The sequence below is a fragment of the Palaemon carinicauda genome, chromosome 44, assembly GCF_036898095.1.
Source record: "Palaemon carinicauda isolate YSFRI2023 chromosome 44, ASM3689809v2, whole genome shotgun sequence".
Taxonomy (NCBI): domain Eukaryota; kingdom Metazoa; phylum Arthropoda; class Malacostraca; order Decapoda; family Palaemonidae; genus Palaemon; species Palaemon carinicauda.
In genome coordinates this window covers 36,152,917-36,168,965 of record NC_090768.1, presented here as the reverse complement: position 1 = coordinate 36,168,965, position 16,049 = coordinate 36,152,917, and the positions used below count along the sequence as shown (strand labels likewise).

The following is a 16,049-nucleotide window of genomic DNA, read 5'->3' as shown; positions in this document are numbered from 1 at the left end:
CTCGATCCCTCTCTTCCATTAGTGGCAGACTTCCTTGTGTACCTCAGGGAGGAAAAATCTCAGTCTCGGCAATTAAAGGCTATCGTTCAGCCTTAAGCCTCATCTGTAGACTGAGAGAGGTTGACCTTTCCACCTCAGAAGATATCACCTTGTTGATTCGAGGTTTTGAAAGATCTTGCCCCCCAGTTGAGATTAGACCACCACCTTAGGACGTGTCCCTTGTCTTACGTTCCTTGAAGGGTCCACCCTTTGAGCCCTTAAATAGGACCTCTGACTACTTCCAAACCCTTAAGACCATCTTCCTAGTAGCTCTGGCCTCGGCAAAAAGGGTCAGTGAACTACATGGTCTATCCTACGAAGTCACCCATTCTAGAGGATGGAGGGAAGTCTTGCTCAACTTCGTGCCAAGCTTTGTAGCCAAAACTCAGAATCTTTCATCGGCAGATGAGAGGTTTAGAGAATTTCAATTTTCCAGCCTCAATAAGGTAGCACAGGATACTGACCAATAGCTACTGTGCCTAGTCAGGGCGCTAAGGAAATACCTGAAGCGCACCAGATCTTTCAGACCACGCCTCCGTCATCTCTTCCTTAGTACCAACAAGGTAAAGAAGAGAATCTCTCACAACACCATTTCTTTCTGGCTCAAGAAAGTTATTGCGAGAGCCATTCACGGAGACCCAGCGGCAGCTCAACCCAAAGCCCATCAAGTTAGGGGAGTGGCTGCCTCACTGGCATTAAAGAAAAATTTTTCAGTCTCCCAAGTCTTAAGAGCTGGAGTCTGGAAACGCCCATCTACATTCACCACTCACTATTTAACTGATGTGACACATAGGTCTCTAAACACATTTTTTATAGGGCCTATTGTGGCAGGTCAACAGGTGCTGTAGCTACCTTACGCCCTTTCTGGGGACAGTAGCCATTGGTCGGGAATTCTGTGTTACGCTAGGTTTTTAGAAGGACATCCATCTATCTTCTGCGCTTCCTTCTTCCTCCCATCTGGGTATCCTTGTCTGTAACCAGTTTCAGCTGGACTCGCCAATGGAAATAAGGTATGAAACTCATCTGACTCCTCTCACAGGATATAAGTTATACTCGTAGTCACGAGGGTTCCCCTTTTCAAGGGCGGGGAAATCCTAAGTATGAAAGGGCCCTAGTCGAAAGTTCCCGACCCTCTTCATCCTGAAACATTTGTTTCCACGTAATTACAAACTTTCAGTCATGCTAAGATTATGGGGATCTACAAAGAAAAGTCTAACGGGAGATTTTTTTCGTCAAAAGAGTAGTCTGAGGACTATCTTCCCTAGGAATAGGGAACTCCTCGACCACCCTGACCTCAAGACTGTCTCCCCTAATGTGAAGAATGAGGGTTTGTATCTAGTGTAGGAACAAATGATAAACTTATAACAGAGTTTGTATTTTTCCTAACATACAGACCCGAATTCTTTACTCAAATCTTCCCTCTGTCACCGCCCCCTAAAAATAGTCCTAGCTAGAATCCGATTGAAGGTATTCAATAGCTACCGACCAGCAGTCCCCCACCACTAACAGGTGGATAACTACCGGCCCGGTCGTTAATGTCCCTGTTAAGGTTTTCTGCTGTATTTTCCAGCTCGCGCTAGAATATCTCCTATAGTAAAGAATTCGGGTTTGTATGTTAGGAAAAATACAAACTGTTATAAGTTTGTCATATTTTCATGATACATATATTGTACTGTAATGTGGGTTTTGGTGTAGTGTAATCTTAAACTTTTAACTACTACACTATCTTGTACTACAGCCCTGTACATTTAAAAATTGAAAATGATCAAATCATGAAATCAGAATAAAATCTTTCAAGGTAAATATTTAAAAAAAAAAAGCTCCAAATATACTGTACTCATAATTTTCTTTTGCACCACAAAAAGAATACTATACACCTCTTTTCCAATGATAGATGCACTATATTTGTCGGTTTTTGCATATTAAAATAGGAAGTTATCTTTAATAGTGCGACAGTTAAACCAGCCCTCCATTGACCTGCAAACATATCAAATGTGAGGGGCCATGTGTCCCAGATTCATATATCCAATCCAAACCAATGACACCCTTCAAACTTTTTCATTTTTTTCTATTGATGATGTCATTCGACTTATGAATCTCAAAGTGCTAAGTGAGCAATATCCAAAAATATAATTCTTTAGATAACCCGAGATTATGATTTCGAGAAGTTTATGGGATGCTTAAAAGAAACGTTTAAAGGATCTATGATGAATATATTTCCATTTTACAATATATATACAACACATTTAGTCTCCACTGACTGTCCTTATAAACCTAATATACAGAAAGCAAATACTTCTGTAACATTCACCCATTTAACAAAAATCTGCAAAACATTTTTTTTTTTCAAATGTAGCTGACTTGAAAGACAAAAATAAAATTTGAATGATAAAAGGAAAATAATGTTCACTCTAGTAATTTGAATTCTTGGTTTGGTGTAAAAATTATATAATTATATTATGAAAGAATAACATCTACTCAAAACAATACTACGTTTGCTCTCAACAAATGGAGAGACATCTGTATTCAGGTGGTTGTGGGAGCTCTGCAAGTAAACTTTCAATACACCCTGCCTCAGTTGGGATGGAATTGTTTATTTGATATATGTAATTTCCTTAAAAGTTTCAAACTTTATTGTTTTCAAAGTACTGTAACTTATTTCTAAAAAGTAAATTATTACTTATAATCTACACCCAAAGCATTCAAGATTATTTTCCATCGGTATAAAGTATTTAGAACTAAAAATAGTTACACTAAGATGCCAATAAAACCAGCACATACGAACTGAACGTAGGATTTTATATGTGAACAAATTGTATCTTAATATATTCTGCTTTTCTCAAAATCATGATGGTTATTATGCACTCTCGTCATTCATAGTTTTGAGGAAATTAAGGCATAGTAGGTTAAAGAAAAGGTGCAGTACTTTAGTGTATATAACCAGAATTTTACCACATTTACTAACACTTGAGGATCCGTTGCATGTAGAAAAACCGTGTCTTCCAAGTACTGTACTGTACCGTTAATAGAAATATGAATGGAGCAGAAAAGATATATTTATATTTTTGTATATTCTTTGGTTGGATAATAAGAAATTATCAACTGTGAGGCTAAAGTAGTCATTTTAATTAAGTATTGGTCATACTGTACAGTGTTATGAACTTAGCAAAGGTTTTTGTGACAAAAATGTCATGTCATAATTATCACTGTTGCTTTGGTTGAGGGAATATCATAATAAAATGGTTTGTTTGAAACACACAATTTTATAGTTCTGGAGATAGGCTAAATTATCTAGTTGTAATCATCCATTCGTAATGGTTAACAATTGAGTTATATCACTGATTCATTATTGTAATATCAGCATTCATCTGCAGTATGTTGTTCTGCACCTTAACAAGTGCCTTGGTAGTTTGTTCAAAATCCCATGAGAAAGAGTAAACACTATATGCAGGTTATGTCAGGGACAAACTATGAGAAAGTAGCTATTAGTTCCTCTCCTTGCTTGTCAGTCTCATTATATTACATGTAACCCTCTGGTAGAGATTTCCAATATAGGAACTAATTTAGAGGAACATAATTCTTGTTTCTGTGTTATCCATCTAATCAGTAGTTTTCCCTGCCTAATGACAAAACAGCAGCATGTTCACTTGTTAAAGAATCAATGGTTAATGCTGCAACACTGCATTCACTTGAAACCCTAAGTTATTCATGCATAACGTGGGATAAAAATAATTTTTGGTGGTGAAAGCCGGGTTGTTCATGATTGCAAGGTGAGAAAGTGAAGTGGCAGAAGAAAATTATAGAGATAAGTTTGATAAAAGCAAAATATACATAACAGATAGGAGAATAAGAAAAAATATATTTTTTAATTTATTACAAAGGGATACAAAGTATACTGGGTTTAGCCAACAAACTGTCTGCAACTCCAGATAAGAAAGCAATCATTATAGACTTTTATCATGACAGGATATAAAATGAAGAGATGAAAGATATCAAATATCTGATCTAATTTCTGTATTTCCATTTAAAATTACCTGCCAAATAAGCATGGAAATAGTTACACAGCCCGACTTGCTGTCTGGTGAATTTTTTCCTTATAAGAGTTCTGTTTTCTTCATGTTTTTACTTGTTACCAAGTGGAATTGCCCTCATATGTTTTTATTTGTGTTAGGGACAGGGATGATTAAAAGTGTAACTTTTTATATAACTTTTAATAAGTTTCACCATAATATATGTATGGTTGCATTGCTTTGGTAGGAATTTAACACTGGTTAAGGGGAGTGTACGGTAATGTTTTTCACTTGTTGATTCTGATATAACTTTATTTCAGTGTAAAGATACTGTGATGACTGACCTCAACATGACTGCAAAGACAATTGATAGAGTAAAATAGTGTTCTCGCTGAGTCTTCAATAACAAAAAGGAATTCTGGGAAAAGGATCCTAGAACATAAGCCTTGTAAGAAGCAAGTTAGGATATCAGCAATAGCGGCACTAAAACCACTGGAAGTTATACTGCTGATGTCAACAGGCCCGTAAGTTTGTGGAGGTATATTGTTATCCAGTAGTTAATAACATTCCTTCGCCATGATGTAATAGCTGGTTTAAATGATTAAGCCTACTCTAGCCTCACTGTCAATAATGGCATTATGTTACAAGGAATTTTTTTTTTCAAAATAGGACACTAGGTGCTGTAATAGCTGTAATTACTGAGTCACATAACAAAATGTTCTCAAGGTTAATAGTAGAATGAGAGCTATCTGATTTGTTCTACTGCACACATAATCTTATAAATGCATAAGCTGTAGGAAAAAAGCCCTTTGTAATAAAATTATAAAAAGATCAGTTATAAAAGCATGAAGTTTGTAGGGTTTGCATTACAAATGAAAATATTTTGTACATTTTTCTAGGAAAAAAAGTATACTATGCCTACTAAATATTACTTTGGGATAGTATTTTATCTACCATACAACAATGTATTCATTCAAACAGTAATCTGACAAATATGGTATTTTCATATAGAAATGTTGTTTAACTGCTGAGCTAGAATATTTTTCATAAGGAAAATAACTATTATATATAATTTATCAGGCTTGTTTCATAACCACAATAAGACATCTTTTAAACAATAATCAGTCAGAAATTTGAAGGAACTTGTACTCCAATTACTACAGTATTTGTAAAGTATCTGAAATTAAGGTAATTATTTAAAAAATAACACTTCTAATATTCACTTGATATTGTCCATCTTTAACAATTTAACAGTTGCAGTTATTTGCAAATTAGTAACTCAATTTTGCCCCCCTTACAAATTTTTTATGGAAAAACGTGAACAGGAGGTTTGAAACAAACTTATTTGCCTTGCACATTATCCAATCTGTATTTCATTACTTTTAACAATTTTTCTACTGTTTTAATGACAAATATCGAATAATTTGAACAAATAATAAATGAGTGGTCAGATATATTGTGTATTCCAGGGTCCTATTTTTGCAGCGAAAACTCCCATATTCTGTTTTAAAATAATTAAATTTCAATTAATTAAGAACAAATAATTGTGCTTAAATTGAAAATATCAAACTAACATGAAAACTCCTGTTACAGAATATAAAAACTAAAATAACCTGAAAATTTGTCACAGAATGCTATCAAACTCCCGTACTTCCAAAGTACAATCAACTTGAGCATATTACTTCATCAGGAAGCCGAGTAAATAATATATTTGGATGATATTATTCAACCATTATTAATAATTTTGTCTTTTAAAAATCCATTTTGAAAAAATCAAATTGTTCCTAGTAAACAAAATTTGTTGTTTATTGTGTAACTTACTTTCTCATAGGGCTACATTCAGATTAATGATAAAACAATTTTGCAAAAACTATCAATCTCATTTAAATTGTAAAACTATGCAACTAAGAAGGAACTAACATTTAATACAATCAAAAGCCAAGGGAAACTTTTAAAGAAAATAGAAAAAGTTCATAAAAATCTAGATAGTTTATTAGTGCTTTTGGGGTTGGATTGTCAGAGTAAATCTGAGGAGGTGATAACTTGCACAACCATTTAAACTTTTAATTACAGAAAAGGCCACGACCTATCTTTTACGTATTACCTGAAAATACTGTAATCTGTTATAGATTTGTATATATACAAAACATGTCAACTGACATTAAAATATTTTACTCCTGAGTGACTTTACTAGGGGGTTTTATAAAATAAATTGTATTAATACAATTTTCCAAAGGAAAACAATCTGGAAAAAAGAGGGAGGAACTGAAAAAGGCCCCAATTACCAATGTGAATACTGTATGCGCAAATAGCAACTGACACAAGACATCAAATAAATAGTCTAATAATCACATTCATATTTAGGAAATGTTTACAAAATCAAGAGAAAATGTATACTTTTATACGTAGTACATAGCAACCACTACTGAATATCTACAAAATGCATTAGTACTCCTGCCCGAACCTTTAACCATTTACATCACAACCAAAGCTTCTACGAGATCTACATCTTCTCCCTAATAAACTGATGCATTAAACAATTGTCTATAGTAGCACGCTTGGCAGGATCTAACATCAGGCACCTCTCCATCAAATCTTTCAATTGAGTGACTTTTCTTGCATGATCTTCAGGAAGGTTTCCCTCACCTAGAAGCTCCAACTGTAAATTTCTAGTAGGGTTTATTGTTGCCATAACTACAATCTTTTCCTGAAACAAAGACAAAATTTAGGTGTGGCAAAAGAATTGTTTGATAAGAATTTAGGATCACACTAACATTATTTTCTAACCAAAAGACTTTTGAAAATGGTTTTGCCTTTTTTGTATTATAAATGTTTATATACAAACCTAAGTCCTTGAACATAGGGAATGTCTAATCAAAGCTGAAATGGCAGATGAAATTGTTAATAACATGGGGGTGAGCATAGACACTTCCCTGTAAGACTCCGCGCACTTTTGGACTATCATCCCAGGAATTAGAAGGGATAGTTGACTGAGAAGTTAAACTTTGAAGGAGTTGGGTTTATATAGCTTGGAAAAACACACTGTACGTTTATTCCTATGCATATATAAACATCATGTCCTTTACAATAGGGAGACTCGCTCATTGATGGGTAGGATGTACCCTTAAAACTAAACTAGTATGTTCTTCTTCTTCAACAAAATAATCCAGTCTCCCTGGGGGATGAACCCAGCAACCTCAATCTGCCCACCATAGTGATGACTTAGCTGATAGATCCTAGCCTCTACTTATGTACCTATTATGTGGTCAATGAAGGAATTACTCACCCCAAAAAGAGGAGATGCAGTACGGGATGGAATCGACTCCCCCATGTTAAGCTATTATTATTATTACTTCCTAAGCTACAACCCTAGTTGGAAAAGCAGGATGCTATAAGCCCAGGGGCTCCAACAGGGAAAATAGCCCAGTGAGGAAAGGAAACAAGGAAAAGTAAAACATTTAAAGAACAGTAACAACATTAAAATAAATATTTCCTTATAAACTATAAAAACTTAACAAAACAAGAGGAAGATAAATAAGATAGAATAGTGTGCCCGTTTGTACCCTCAAGCAAGAGAACTCTAACCCTAGACAGTAAAAGACCATGGTACAGAAGATATGGCAATAAAAAGACTAGAGAACAATGGTTTGATTTTGGAGTGTCCTCCTAGAAGAGCTGTCAGATTCAACGTGTAACTACAACTACTTCATCTCCAAATGAGGGAGGAGGAAAGAGGCAGCAGAAAAGCCAGTCATTCTCCCCTGACTTGCATTGACATTTTACCAAAGACAGGGTCTATGCCTTTCAGTCAAAAGACTGTGTTCAAAGCTGAGTGGTAACTTTCACAGCTGTGACTCAGAGGTGCTTATCTCAGCAAAGAAAGATGAAGTTTGCAATCTGCACTAGAGATATGACAATTGGATTAGTACTCCACTACCACACCAAACACTGAAGATGGCATACGTTCTTTGGCAGTTAGCTGTAGAGGACCATCACAGATATCCAGACATCTGTTCATTCCCTTGCAGAAAGACCTCTGCTTGGAGTAGATGCTGGAAAGTCTACAACACTAAAGTACAAGTGACTTCACAGATTGGTGGTATCTCTGAAGGTATGGGTGATGGAGGTGTGTGTCCCATGGGGATAGTTCTCTCAGGCCCTTAAATAGAATTGTTCATCAGATCAGGATACCACTAGGCTTGTGGCCACTAGAGTGACAAGAGGAGTGTATCCCATAGGGATAGTTCTCAGGTTCCAAAGGAGTGTATCCCACAGGGATAGTTCTCAGGTTCCAAAAGCTGACAAATGAGGCTAAACAAAGATAAAGCATAGGCATCCAAGTGATCCGATGAGAGTTGGAAAGCATAATTGAACACTGCCCATGATAGGAACAGGAGCATAATACTGGGAGCTTCCCGTTTAGCCATAAGGTGATCCTCAGAAACAAGAAGCCTCTCGCTATGCAATGTAGGGACCACTCGCATACAACCTGCTCCTAGTGATTAAGCATATCGACTAGTGCATTCTTCTTGCCTATATTGCATCTAGGTGCGAGTTCTATGGTGTGGTAGACTGCCCAAATGCAAAGGAGAGAGACACCGTGCCCCCTTTGCTTGTTGACATAAGCTAATCTCCTCAAACATTCTCAGAAAAGTTGCAGTTAGAAATGTGACTTGCATTTCCCACATGTACAATGCTTTTCTTCTGCTAACCCTGATGCAACCAAGGTCACCCAATTGAGCATTCCACCCCTCTTTGAAGCTTCTGAGAAGTTTCATGCCCGAAGGTGAGAGTTGAGCAGACTCCCATAGCAATGTCTTTTTTGCCCAGCCATTAGGTACGGTTGGCCCGTACCTCGTGCCCACGGGAAAAAGATGGCTTGCAGGATCCCTAAAGGCTAACTAGGAATCCTTCAAACACCACTGAAGTGATCCCTAGTGGAGGTGCACCTGTGGAACAAGTTTCTCCAAGGAAAGATTAATGATAGAACTTTGCCAGCTGGAAGTACTGTACTGCCTTGAACAAAAACTGTTGTGCTATCTCTCTAACCATGCTGATGCCATTGTCTGATGGACGGTCACCCTGCTGCTGTGCCTATCTTCATGTCCAGGTACTTCAACCTCTGCTTAGGTCCAAGTTCTCCCTATTTACACGTATCATCATGACTTCCAGATCATGACAAAGGGAGGTTATACGATCTCGATCCTGTTGGAACTACCTCTCTGGGGTGGCTGGGATTAACCAATCGTTGATATACTGTACATCAAAAGATGTACCTTGGGATGTGGACCCAAACTGCAACCAGCAACTCTAAGTGAATACCTTAGGAGCAGTATTCAGTCTGAAACACAGGGTCTTGAACTGGTATATTGCTCTGTTGAAGAAGGCAGAGGTAATTCCAAGAAGACTGATAAATGGGTACCTGAAAATAGGTGCCATTCAAATCCACTGATAGCATGAAGTTTCATAAACCAAAGGAAATCTTTACAATTCGTACCGTTTCCATCCTGAACCAGGTTTGCTGTAAAAACTGAGTTTAGGGGAGAGGTTGATAATCAGTCTCAGCCCTCTGTTGCCTTCACCAGGACAAGCTGACTGTAGAAGCTTGGAGATTTATTTCTAACAACTGCCTGCATATTCTTCTCCAACATACCTCTCACTTCTGCCAAGAAAGCTAAGGGTTCTGGTGATGTTGGAGGATATTTTGTAAATGCTATCGGTCTGCAAGAGAGGAGGTGGTTATCTAGGAGAAGTAGCAAGTACAAATCACAAAGGAATCATTACCCTGGCTTTGCCAGATTGCTCATTTGCATGAAAGTCATCCCCTATACTCGCAGCAGCAGGAGATGGGGAATGCCAATAACAGGTTCCTCACTACCTCCTCTTCTCCCTTTTGACACTCTTCCTAAACTGCCCACGTTAGGGCCCTCAAAAGGGCTGTGCATGCACAAGCTGAAAAGAGGTTGTGTGTGGTCCTGATCGGAGGCCTTTGAAAGGTCAGGACAACCATTCTACCACCAAATCCTGCAGGCAGGACCACACCTGAAGGTTTGGCTGTAGATGCCTTCGAAAGAGACTGTGTGGTGGATCAATGAGTCCTGCGAACCAGTCCTCCACTTCTCCCTGCATGTGACTCTTTAGCAAAAGTATTGGGACACCAAGTTGTCCTCCTTTCACAACTGGTTTGTCATCCCACAAACCAGAAAGGTCATCACCTTTTATCAGACGCCACAAGTCTCCTGTATTTCTCCAAAGTGTCAGGAGGTGGTAGCCCATTGTCCTGGTGAAGTCATGGCACCTGCCACTGGTCAACCAAGAGGCTGATTGAAGGGAAGCCATAGCAAAAGAATCCATGGCCACCAACTCAGAAGCCGTGAAGGATGCGCCTTCTGCTCGAGTTTCTGTAAGGTATGCACGCTGAAGGGACAACTTGCACAGATGATGTCACAGAAGACTTGGGAGTGTAGGAGGCAAGATCTTGTCGGGCAGACTGGAAGTGAAAGTTTTCAAATTTGTAAATCTGACCGTCAACTATATCCTGAGCCAAAGTAGCAAAATCTGACCATGCTAACTCCAGAGAAGGCCTCAATCCTCGAGGGACACCAAAGTCTTACCTGAAGCGGGCAGCATAGTCACCACTCCCAGTTCATGGCACTCGCAAATGAACTCAAGAACCACCACCAAAGAAAACTACAACTTCGGGTTCTCTGCTTCTGTTGGTTCTAGGCCAAGAAAATTTTGAAAACCCTCACTGGGGTTGAGGGTTCAGCAGGCTACTCCAGAGACCTAACCTCCCCCCCACAAATACGAGCATTCTGACCCAAAGGCAAACTCTGCAATGAAACCTGGGGTGCCAATGATGGCACAGACAGGTTCTCACCAGTTGGAATAAGTTACCTAATACCGATCAAACCAGAAAAGGAAATGTCACGTACACTTCCCTCTATCGATGGAGAGTAATCCTTGGCTCCGTGTTCATGAGCACACAGCAGCAATATCTCGGCCACCAACCTGCGGCTGCCGACTGTGCATCCTTAAGAGGTGGCCTCTTCTCAATTCAGGATATAGAAGTGTCACAGTTAGAGAAGCAGCAATCATTTGGCCTGGCAAGAGAAGGGAAGGACTGAACCAAGCTCTTCCAACACTTGGTCAATAGGAAGGCCATGCATCGCCAGTCAGCCTGGCTACCGAGGTAGTCGGGCTATCCATCCAGTACCTAACCCCTAGGCACATATAATGGAACCGAGGGCACAGGGCAGGAGACCACCAAGGAGCCATACAACTCCCTCGAAAAAGAGACAGGTCTTCTTGGACTTCTTGTTAGAAGAGGAGGAGCAAACTCACTTCTTCCTTTTACCAACTTTCCTCTCCGGTCTGCTCATGATCAAATTCCTGTTGTTAACTACCTTATTAGTGAATTCCATGGCCGTTCCAGTTTCACGAAAATCATTCCTTATTTTAAAAGAAGAAAGATTTGTATATGCATGGGAACAAACCATATATACTATTAAAATAACTTGTTGATGGGCTTTATACCAGTCTATTAAAATTTCTTATTAGTAAATAGTTATAAAAAAAAAACCTTTTCAAATGATAATTTTCAATATTTCTAATTCATGATAAAGCTATAAAATAATTAAATTTTAAATTCTGAAAAATAATGTACTGGTACTTACTTTCTCTGTAACTTTGTCAACATCTCTGTACAGAAAGTTGCATGCATTATCAAAATGTTGATCCTTAAATGCACCTTTCCTAATTACTTTGTTTGGCATTTTTCCTTTCAAGTCCATGAACAATTTCAGCATCTGAAAAGATGGTTTATCTTACTTAATCCAACCTTAAAAATCAATATCAAGAGATGATTGTCTTTATCAATAATTTACTGGTAATTTAGGCTGAAATATTTTCATGATTTTGTTACTCTATTAACATACTAATCAGTGTAAATGTTATTTCAAATTAAAAATATTTGTTAATGTCAATTACATCAAGACATTTTCTTAACATAGTTTTCATCAATTGAATAAAAGGTGGACATACCTGATTATTAGTTTTTCCTGGAAACATGATTTTTCCAGTATACAGTTCATAAATCGTGCAAGCTGCAGACCACAAATCTATACCGAAGTCATATGTCATACCAAGAACTGTAAGGAAACAAAAGTCAGGGAAGTGTCTTAAAATAGAAAAAAAAAAAAAAAAATTTAATTTTACTGATACATATTCCCACTTTAATACAATAACGTAAAAATACACAAACTGCCTTCCATTGCATAAAAATTTTTTATTGTCCAGAAAGGTCCTTTTATATAAAATAATACACTAATATTATCAAGTTCTGAATGTAGTTTAAAACCATAATCTTAATGAATAATGCAAAGTTTTTTTTTTTTTTTACATTTCATAGTGAATTTAAGGCATGACTGGTGGTATTAATCATCGAATATCAGTTTCAATGCATAGTGATATAACAAATCTTAAAAGTAATTTGTATTTTCCCTAATTATAAAAACATGAGTACTTTAAAATGGGGAATTTCTTCAGCAAAGCTAGAACGGCTTTTGAATTTGTTAACGACAGGTGGTACGTGCGGCTTAGTAACCTCGCCCACCTGTCTGTCAAAGATTTTTTACTTTTGACCTTTGGTCATGTTATCTTAGAAAAATACAAATTACTTTTAAAATCTGTTATTTATTCTTATCCGTACACAAACCTTTTATCATTTAAAATGGGGTGGTCACTAATACAGTCTTTGGAATTAGAGTTTGGGGAAAGATTGAAAAAAAGAAAATCAGCAATGGCTAGGTAAGTAAAATTTGGAAATCAAAAAGCCTGAAATTACATATAAAAATCAGACTATATATCAGTTTAGTGATATCAGTGTTACTCTATGGACATGAGTCATGGTATGAGAATGAAACAATCTCCAATAGATTTAATAGATTTGAGAACAAAGCCCTCAGAAGGATATTGTGAGTTAAATGGCAGGACAGGATTAGAAATGAAACTATAAGAGAGATTACTTGAGGGTCATATGTGGATGAGATCATAATGAGGGGTACAAGGAGATGGTTTGGCCATGTTTTTTGCATCCCAAGGGAGATTAGTTCACCAGATGTTCAGCTGGGCTCCACAAGGCACTAGAAGAGTTGGAAAACCCAAGCCTACATGGCTGAGGATTATGAAGTGCGAAGTAGATGGTAAATGGAGAAGTATTGAATTAAAAGCTCAAGCTAGAGACAACTGGCGAAATCTAACAGAGGCCCTTTACGTCAATAGGCGTAGGAGGTGATGATGATGAAGCGAGGGGTTGGAACCCACCTAGAACCAAACTGGTAAGTTCTTGGTCTCCCCTGGAAATGTTGGCTTATCTGTTCCCAAACAGGAGCAAAGGCGATGACTCCAGCTACTCTGTATCTGTCTATCATAGGGATGAGTATCAATAGCTTTGCTAACATGGTCAAAGGAAGGATCCCTTCCCCTGAAGGGAAGAGCAGTTCAGAATGATATGCCTGGTGTTTGATGATCAGTGGGTTGGTATATTTTCCACTTTCCTCCCATTTGTCTAGATAGGAAGAGGGGAGATACTTCTCTAGATTCTAAAGAATGGAGCTCAAAAGTAGGTTACACAAGCATCAAGTCAGATCCATTAAATAGTGGTCTGACTGCTTCATCCAAATGAGAGGGAAGGAAAGATGAAGAAGAGCTTCCCTAAGTCAAACTCATTGGCAGCAGTCTGCATAGCAGCAGAAGAGCTTCCAACCTCAGTTGGAGTGCTACAATCACTGGGGGATCTCGACACACCACCAGAGCCTGAAAAATCTGCTGACGCAAATCCAAGACCTCATTCCTCCTGCCGCATACAACCTGGGGACAGATCCAACCGAATATTCTGAAATGCACACTTGATGAGGGAAAGAAAGAAGTGAAAAACTTCCTCAGTGTCTTCTTGGGCGTTGTCAAGACCAATCCCTTCCCCTTCAAAGCATACACTTGTCACTGCACAGAATGTCATGATCTACACTTTGCACATGTGGATGATTGAAAACCATCATGGTATCTACAAGAAGCACTCGGAGAGTGTAAATCTACAGCCAGTTTAGCTCTAAAACAAGTTGCAACATCCACCTTTTCCCCCTACATGTACAAATTTTTTGCTTATTCACATCCATTATCTACAGCAACAAGACCTAACATTCAATTTCTGGTAAGTAAAGAAAAGCCTTTCAATAGGTCGTAGCAGTACTCGTTGCAGCTAAAGACAAAAGTGATGAGTCTTAAACAGGCGGATGGGCTCATATGCGGGCCTACTCACCAGCACTTACCACCTGTCGTTATCTAACTTGTCAATGAATTTAATGGCTGCACCAGCTCTGCTAAAGATACTCCATATTTAAAAAAAAGAAAGGTTTGCATACTTGTAGGAACAAATAAGAATTATAGCCAAGACTATTTGGTAATTACAACTTGAGCTGCAAAATCCTAACCAACCTTTAGTGAAATCTAGAAAAGCTGAACTTGCAGCACTAAAATCTAACCAATGTAGTTGTACAAAGCAGAATTATTTTCTGTACTACCTTTGAAAATGGCATATGATGAAGTGAAAGTATGAGAAACGGGTAATTTAGAGGAGGAGTGGAAGTTAGTAAAAGAAAATTTTGTTGGGATTGCAAGTGATGTGTGTGGCAAGAAGGTTGTTGGAGGTAGCATGAGGAAGGGCAGTGAATGTGAGAGCTGAGATGTTGAAGGAAGGGGGTGTGACTGTACTTGAATGGTTGGTGAAATTGTTTAATATGTGTTTTGTGTTATCAATGGTACCAGTAAATTGGGTTTGTGCATGGATTGTACCACTATATAAGGGTAAGGGAGATGTGCATGAGTGTTGTAATTCAAGGGGTATTAGTTTGTCGAGTGTGGTGGGAAAAGTGTATGGTAGAGTACTGATTAATAGGATTAAGGATAAAACAGAAAATGCAATCTTAGAAGTACAGGGTGGTTTTAGAAGAGGTAGGGGTTGTAAGCAGTGAAAATTTTCTACAAAGGTAGTAAAGCATGTGTTAGTATAGGAAATGAAGTGAGCGATTGGTTCCGGTGAGAGTGGGGCTGAGACAGGGAAGTGTGATGTCGTTGTGGTTGTTTAACTTGTATGTTGATGGAGTGGTGAGAGAGGTGAATGCTCGAGTGCTTGGACGAGGATTGAAACTGGTAGATGAGAATGACCATGAATGGGAGGTAAATCAGTTGTTGTTTGCGGATGATACTGTAGTGGTTGCAGACGAGGAAGATAAGCTTGGCCGATTAGTGACAGAATTTGGAAGGGTGTGTGAGAGAAGGAAGTTGAGAGTTAATGTGGGTAAGAGTAAGGTTATGAGATGTACGAGAAAGGAGGGTGGTGCGAATTGAATGTCATGTTGAATGGCGAGTTACTTGAGGAGGTGGATCAGTTGTAGTACTTGGGGTCTGTTGTTGCAGCAAATGGTGGAGTGGAAGATGTACATCAGAGAGTGAATGAAGGATGCAAAGTGTTGGGGGCAGTAAAGGGAGTAGTAAAAAAAAATAGAGGATTGGGCATGAATGTAAAGAGAGTTCTGTTTGAGAAAGTGATAGTACCAACTATGATGTATGGATCGGAGTTGTGGGGAATGAAAGTGACGGAGAGACAGAAATTGAATGTGTTAGAGATGAAATGTCTAAGGAGTATGGCTGGTGTATCTCGAGTAGATAGGGTTAGGAACGAAGTAGTGAGGGTGAGAACGGGTGTAAGAAATGAGTTTAGCAGCTAGAGTGGATATGAATGTGTTGAGGTGGTTTGGCCATGTTGAGAGAATGGAAAATGGCTGTCTGCTAAAGAAGGTGATGAATGCAAGAGTTGATGGGAGAAGTACAAGAGGAAGGCCAAGGTTTGGGTGGATGGATGGAGTGAAGGAAGCTCTGGGTAATAGGAGGATAGATGGGAGAGAGGCAAGAGAGCGTGCTAGAAATAGGAATGAATAGGGA

At 38.3% G+C, this 16,049-nt stretch overlaps 1 protein-coding gene and 1 long non-coding RNA gene across 3 annotated transcripts in view; one reads left to right on the top strand and one right to left on the bottom strand.

Annotated features, from left to right (window-relative positions):
* The window catches only part of LOC137634535 (uncharacterized), a 77,545-nt gene extending 73,038 nt beyond the window's left edge, over positions 1–4,507 (top strand). For both annotated transcript variants that reach the window (XR_011042523.1, XR_011042522.1), the window contains exon 3: positions 4,370–4,507. This is a non-coding gene — a long non-coding RNA (uncharacterized lncRNA). The remainder of the gene's footprint in view (positions 1–4,369) is intronic.
* The window catches only part of Prp4k (Pre-mRNA processing factor 4 kinase), an 82,692-nt gene continuing 70,539 nt past the window's right edge, over positions 3,897–16,049 (bottom strand). The window contains exons 15-17 of the mRNA XM_068366986.1: positions 12,093–12,199; positions 11,726–11,857; positions 3,897–6,756 (exon numbers count right to left, since the gene is read on the bottom strand). Of these exons, the coding sequence (XP_068223087.1) occupies positions 6,553–6,756; positions 11,726–11,857; positions 12,093–12,199 (443 nt within the window). The 3' untranslated portion in view covers positions 3,897–6,552. The remainder of the gene's footprint in view (positions 6,757–11,725; positions 11,858–12,092; positions 12,200–16,049) is intronic.